Source organism: Chlamydotis macqueenii, chromosome 16, assembly GCF_036417535.1.
Source record: "Chlamydotis macqueenii isolate bChlMac1 chromosome 16, bChlMac1.mat, whole genome shotgun sequence".
In the NCBI taxonomy this organism is placed as follows: domain Eukaryota; kingdom Metazoa; phylum Chordata; class Aves; order Otidiformes; family Otididae; genus Chlamydotis; species Chlamydotis macqueenii.
Genome location: NC_141571.1, coordinates 499089 through 506445, shown reverse-complemented (window position 1 = coordinate 506445; position 7357 = coordinate 499089). Strand labels below are relative to the sequence as shown.

The 7357-nt window shown below is 46.2% G+C and overlaps 1 protein-coding gene across 2 annotated transcripts in view; it reads left to right on the top strand.

Moving 5' to 3' along the window:
* Positions 1-4077: 4077 nt before the first annotated feature.
* NDRG3 (NDRG family member 3) overlaps positions 4078-7357 on the top strand; it is a 36112-nt gene continuing 32832 nt past the window's right edge. For both annotated transcript variants that reach the window (XM_086760343.1, XM_086760342.1), the window contains exon 1: positions 4078-4183. In XM_086760343.1, coding sequence (XP_086616469.1) covers positions 4127-4183 — 57 coding nt within the window. In that variant the 5' untranslated portion in view covers positions 4078-4126. The remainder of the gene's footprint in view (positions 4184-7357) is intronic.

Genomic DNA, 7357 nt, shown 5'->3' with positions numbered 1-7357 from the left:
CTGTCTGATTTTGCTCTCAATTCAGCAATTTTCAGTGGCTTCCTGGCTCACCTCGGCACATGGTCCCCTCTGGCCCCTTTGGAGGTCCTGCTTTTGCTCCGGCAGCCTGGGTGAGGGTGTGCTCAAGGCAAAGCGTTTCCCAGGCTGACTGTGCTACAGACTCATTGCAGAGCCTATCTCCTACTTCTTCTGCATGCCCCTCTACAGAAGTTTTTCCAGGTACATGAGCTCAGTTGGTGTTAAGGAAGGTGATCTCTTATCTCTCAAGGAAGTTTCACCTAATTCTGAGCCCAGCATCCAAACCAGAAGCCTTTCTTGTTGCTGCCCATCTTGTTTTAGCAAAGGAGCAACATGCAGTGCAGGTGTAACGCAGTGGTTTGTTGCCTTAGCCCCCGGAGACCCCCATGTCCCCTGAAACAGTGTTTGGAGCAGTAGTGGACTGGGAAGACAAGCATCAGATTAATTTCAGAGTGATGTTGTTTATTGTGTGCACTGTAGTTGCATCTAGAGACCAAGTGTGAAATCAAGGTTGGTGGGGTAAAAGCATTTGATAACCCTTGCTTTGAACACCTACTTATTTTTTATTTTTCTCATATAACAAATTATTAACAACATACTGCATGGGATTCACATAATGTGTCTTCTTCCTCTCTCTAGGCTTCACACACTTCATGGACTGGCATGCTTGTATGAGCAGCAAATTATGTCCCTGGGCAGGTTTATGCAGGAAGCCCCCCAGGGCGCTCTGGCAGTTGTTGCTCTCTGTATAGCTCAGGGGCAACTAGGAGGAATATCTGCAAAGCTTTGGAAGAAGTATCTTTGAGCAATCTAACCCAGAGCCATTGGGGCTCTTAGTTGTTCTGTGGTCAGTCAAAGCTCGGTAGCGAGTGATAGTTGAATGCCCTGCATCACTGTAAGCTCTGGTGTAGGCAAAGATGCTTGGTCTGAGCCTATGACTCATTGGCTTATACCTCTTGTCTATAAAAACCCACAGAGAAAGGAGGCTGATGCGTGCACAGTTTTTTTATCCCTTTGAGTACAGTGGATGATTTCTTGGTCTCTCGGGTGACTGCAAGAATGAGCATCACCTTCCTGCCAGCCATCAAGTCCAGTGGGTGTCTCTTCAAAGGAGCATGAGAGAGGAATAAGCTCTCCAGATAATAAGGCGCTTGTTCTACTACTGTCTGTCACCTGCTGCAGGAGAGCTTTGTGAGGCTTGTTTGAAACTCCTTTGGTGTTTGTAACCTTGTGGGATACTGTTTTGGAGAGAACCTGGTAGATGTTGAGCTCTTAATCAGTCCCAGTGTGTATGGAAGTTGTAATTCCTTAGTAGGAAATAGTTTTTGGTCTCCATGACGCCTTGTCAGAAATACAGTAACTAGCTCTCCCTCTGGGGCTTACAGTGCGTTGTATAGTGACTCTTACTGCTCTTCTGAATAAAAATTCATTGTGGGGTAAGGGGAATGTTGCCTGTAAATTAACTGGTTTCTTGGAACTCTCACAACTGATGTGTTTTACAGAAAAAAAAAAAATCTGAAAAATAAGAATAATTTCAAGTTTCCCAGAGCAAAAGAGCTAAAAGAGAGGGGAGTTGCTATGGCTGATTTTCAGAGGGAAGAGTCATTATGATTTGTTTGGTGCCAGACTGGCTTTGGCCACACCAGTGTTAGTCCTGGCATAAAGCAGGATGATGAGAATGTGCAGCTTTGCACAGCATTTAGGGTGAGGAGAACCCCTGCTTCCGGGGGCATTGCACGTACGTGTGGAATTGAGGTGGCTGGAGAAGCACAGTTGCAGTACTTCCCCCCTCCCCCCTTTTTTTTTTTTTCGGTGGTTAGCAGCAGAGTGTTCTCTTGGACAAAGAATTTTATTTGAGAGTCTTTTTCTAGCACTCATCTAACGCCCAGGGAGCCCACCACATGCCTATTCCTGTTCCTGCTTATGTCTGTGACTTCTTGTCGTAGTTCAGCCCCGATTGGGACCAGACTACGCAGTCTCTCTCTCTCACTCCCCCCACCCTCTGAGAGGAGATGATATAAGAAAAACGGCTCAAGGTTTGAGATAAGGTCCGTGAGAAATCCTTAAAATTACCGTTACGGGCAAAACAGACTCGACTTGGGGAAAACTATTCATTTATTTCTAAAATTAGCAGGAGAATGAGACAGGGAACAAGATAACCTCCCCCCACCCCTCCCTCTTCCCGGGCTTAACACTATCTCTACTACCTCCCCTCCCGAGCGGCACGGGGTGGGGAATGGGGGTCGCGGTCAGTTCATCACGCGTTGTTTTACGCCGCTGTATCATCGTCAGGGGAAGAACTCCTCGCATTCCTCCTCTGCTCCAGCGTGGGGTCCCTCCCACGTCCACAGTCCTCCGTGAAACTGCTCCGGCGTGGGTCATCTCTTCCACGGGTGCAGTCCCTCTAGAACAGCTGTCCCAGCGGGCCCTCCACAGGCCACAGCCTCCTTCAGGCACCCACCTGCTCTGGCGTGGGGTCCTCCATGGGCTGCAGGTGGATCTCTGCCCCTCCGTGGACCTCCATGGGCTGCAGGGGGACAACCTGCTCCACCATGGTCGTCACCACGAGTTGCAGAGGAATCTTGGCCAGGAGCCGCGTTACTCCTCCCCCTCCTTCTGAACTGCCCTTGGCGTCTGCAGCCGTTCCTCACAACAGGCTGGCAGACGCCTCTCAGGATCCTTTTTACATCTTATTCACTTCTCATCTCCTCTCCACTTCTTGCAGCCAGGCCGGGCCGAGTTGGGCCCAGTCGGCTGCCTGGCGGGAGGCCAGAGGGTGAGGGGTGCAAGGCCCATGAGGCCCGCGCCTCCCCCTCTCTGCCCCCTGCTCAGCTGCTTCACATCTCTTCTCCTGTTTTTTTCTGTTTTCCCCTATTTAAATACGTTATCGCAGAGGCGTTATCACGGGACATTCTGCTACCAATTGGCTCGGCCTTGGCCAGCAGCGGGTCCGCCCTAGGCCCGGCCGAGTCCACTAAACAAAGGGGAGCGACTTCTAGCAGTTTCCTACAGAAGCTGCCACCTTAGCCCCCTCCCCCCCACCCCCAACAAAACCAGAACACTTCTTTTATTTCATCTACAGTAATGTGTATCGTTTTCCTAACAACCAAATAATCTGCACATCAGGCATGGTCATCTCCTATTGCCAGAGCCCTCTTTATATTGCTGCAACTACCTGCTCTAGAAATCTCATATCTAGAAACACAGGTAGAGCCTCTAAAATAAAAATTAAATCCCTGGTAAACTCTGCCACATTTTTCCTACGTTCGCATTATTGTACTTATACTAGAAGATTTCTTCCCTGCCTCTGTGGCAGCAGTGATTTCCAGTAGACATATGGTAACCTCACATACTGTTGATTACATTTTTTTTCTTTCCTTTGATGACTCTGCACCCTGATGAAAAATTATTGTTTGGGCTGCGCAATTAACAGTGTTACCCTGAGCACATTCAACTGGACCAGGATGAACCTCGGGCTGTTTTTGTATCCCGCCTTATAAAACGAGGGCTACCTTGGGTTCTGGGCTGTCTCACGTTCTGCCGACAATGCACTTGAGTCTCCACGCCTCTGTCTCCCGTGTGCGAATGCCGTATTGGCTGCGTGTCGTGGGTTACAGGCACAGCCCTGTCTTTAGTGGCTGGATGCTGTGGTTAAGGTGTGTCGGGGGTGGCAGTGCGATATCCGTATTCCCGCATATTGAACGCAGTTGTTCCCTGTGCTGATCCAGTAATTTCCAGTTCCATTTCCAGGCAGACTTCAGCTGAAGTACCAGCAATCCCTGAAAGTGGATCCAGACTTTCTGAGTGGAAAGGCCTGAGCTTTCAGGGACAGCTTTCAATGGGCAGGGCAGTGTGCAGGGTGAGGGGTAACATAACACGCAGTACAAGATGGCTTTTTGCCTTCTACCGGTACAGGTGCTTTGTGTTGCACCAAGAACCAGCTTGTTTCAGACTTTCAGGCTTCAGTTTGAGCATATACAACTCTAATAAAAGATCTTAAAGCTTTCTTTGGCTAGCATCACTTGTTATACTGTTCCTAACAATATGCCTTTGTTTCAGAATCACCTATTTGCTGCTCTGAGGGTTAATTGGCTCCGCGTACAGCACCATGGACGAACTGCAGGATGTTCAGTTGACAGAGATAAAACCACTCCTGAATGATAAGGTAATGCTAGCTGCTCCTTTGCTCTCACTGCTGTACTCTGTCTGACTTTGTCTGGCAAAGAGTGCCGATTGCCAGAGTCTGTTTACGGCTTGAAGTACCTTAAGTACTGAAAAGCCATAAATGCTTCCCCACTCTGGGAAGCATACTCTTCCAAAGTCTCAGGAAAAGACAGACCCAACAGTTCAGGTGAGTTTGGAGTCCTGGCCAAACAGTATGTCATGCCTGTTGTGAGGATTTGCAAAGGCAGGGCAGAAATTGGAAAGGTGATACCATTCCTGGCCTGGGGGAGCTGCAGAACCTCTAATAAATTCATGCTTCTTAGAGGAAGTTGGATGGTGTCTCATTTTCCTTTTTTTCCTTTTTTGTTTAAAATCTTTTGTCTTAAATTATCCTTTTTTTTTCTGACTCCCAAAACAACCCTGTCACCCTGGATAGTAATGGAGAGCCATTTCCCTTTATTATCTGCAGAGCCTAGCTAGAGCAGTCTAGGTTCATGCAGTACTGAAACTCTGGAAAATCATTGTATTGCAGCAGCTGTTTAAGGCTGTCACCCTCTCTTGTGTGGGCTTTAGGAAAGCCCTAGCCTCACTGGATTCTGCCACAAACTGTTTCTCTGAGTGCCGAAGTCATTATGGGCCATCCCAACAAGATCTGTAATCTTGCACCTGCAAGTTGTGATCATGAGCAATGCAGTTTGGTCACTTCCCATACCTAACAGCCAAGCTGGATGGTGTGTGAAGCAGTTCCCAATGCTTTGCTGTTTAATGGCTGACATCAGGAACTAGCTTCTGCTGCCAAAGGGATATGGTACTTTGCTCACTGTGTGCTTGCAGAAAACCGCACTGTTTAGTGCAGACTCCCACCCAAAATGGGTGAAATCTCTGAAATTCTGCTATATTTCAGTCTGTGCTACTTAGTTTTTGCTCACTTCTGCAGTGTGCTAGCGTATCTGTTTAGTATCTGTAAAATCTAAAAATTCAGCTGAAATCTGCAGTCACACAGATTTCATTCTTACAGTCTAGTGCTGACTGCTAGGCTTCCAGCATAGCTTAAACGTAACTTTTTTGAATGTTTCCAGGGAGAGTGAACCTTGGAAGAAGAATATCAGTGTAGGCCAGCAGATAAAAATACAGAAAGGCCTTGAAAACAGTTTATGACTTCAAAATGAGAGAAGAATGTTTACAGAAGACAAGCTTCCTAAATGCAGTGCCCCAGCTCTTGCTCATGATTCTCCTAGGATTTTCCATGTTTGAGTTCAAGAGGGTAGATTTCCCTTGCTTCAGGGAGCTGACCGAAGTAGGAGGTATTGAAGCATGCCAAAACAAAGTGTTTTTGTAAGTCTTCAGTCTCTCTGTCAAGTATTGCCTGATCAGTCCCATCAGGTCCCTGCCTTGGTGTCATCTGCACAGCCTCTTAGCTAATAACTGGGACAGTTCTGGTTTAAATGCAGAGTGCTTACCTGAACAGCCCAGTGGTGTTAACCAACGTACAGAAGGGCACATACAAGGTGATACTTGGTTTCCTTGACTCGCTTTTGAAGTTACGGGAAGTATCTACTACCTCAGTAGGAAAAAATAAGAGTGGTTCCAGAACCGTTATCAGTAGCTCATGGGAAGAGAAGTGTGCTGTGTCTCTCCTTTTTACACTTTGTTTCAACAAAAGAAATGCCTCAGGGAGCTACTGTTTTGGAGGTCTGGCCCTTATTAATGCTTTCAAGCTTGAAATAATACACGTGCTTTTTAGACATAGTTTGTTGAGCATGTGGGTGTGGTGCTGTAGAGTTCTGTTCTGTACAACGTATCAGAGTCCAAGAAGTATGGAGCTGGCAGTTCACTAAAATTTTTACTGGCCAACCCACTTTAGATGTAGGAGTTTCAGCCAGCATGGATTAATGGCCAGAAATAGTACAGTAAAACTCTTCTAAGATGCTAATGGGTGAGTGCTCATGAACTCTTTAGATACGAAGGCTGCTGCACAGAGGAAAGGAGCTCTGGTGTCTTAATATTCAAACTCTAAAACCAGTACAATTGCCTGGGAAATCGAAATGTTCACTTATCTAAACTGTAGGAAATGCCACTGGGAACCACTGAGTCCTGGTTTTGTTTTGTCTCAAATCTAAGTCAGTAGAATACAAGCCTGACTTTTAAAGAATACAAACACTGCTGTGTTTGTGTGTAACTTAAGCCTCATAGCAAGCGCAAGGAAGTGGAATACGTTCGCTTATGTATGTTCATCTCATTCGGGCTCACTAAAAGGCAGTGACTTCATACTGGGAAAGAAAATCAACTTCAGATGTTCCCATTTAGTTGAAAGAGAGAGAAATGTAGAGTACTGCTTGTAACCTGATCAGAAAACTTATCCCAATGACACTTTATTATTCTGGCTGGTCCGTATTCTGGCACCTTTGACTCTTGCCTCTGTGAAAGGATGCTGAAATGCAACAGCTTAGTTTGGGAGATTGAACGGACAGCCCTTAGGCTGGGTTGGGTCATTCCAGCGAACTCTCTGCCTTTGAGGTGCAGCTGTCACCCTGGAGAGGACTGGAAAACGTGCCTTAGTCTTAGACTTTCTCAAGTTAAGGCAATTAATAGATTAATGATTTAAAGTCAGATTTCAGTGTGTTAAAATCGAGTATCCAGGAGTCAGGACATTTCAGCACTAATGCTACTTGTGCATCATGGTATACCCTGACAGCAAGCAATGCAGTTTCAGACCTTCATTCTTTGCTTTGTGTCGTTTCCTCTCTGCTCCCTGTCCCGGGAAATCTTGTTTTTCTCAGCACAAATTCAGATCAGCCTTTTCTTTACTTAGCATGCACCATCCAAGTCCAGTGCTGGGTACAGAAGTTTCTCATTTCTTCCTAGGCTTTTTTACAGTCCTTAATCACTGTGGATGACTGAATTTAACACTGGGGAGATTCTTAAAACAGATTTGCAGATATCTCAGACTGAAGAATGTAGGGAGCAACCTGTGTTCTTGCTAATGTGGCAAAGCTTTAGAGGGAGGAAAACAGGGCTATTTGTTTCCATGTGGAGAGAAGTCAGGGTGCTCATCCAGAATAAATGTTTGGGGTGTTTCTCTTGTGCATATATATGGTCCTAGTTGTAATTTTAACACTATGCTCCTATGCCTAGAACACATAAGCTAGAACGCTATCACAAATGATTTGCTCAG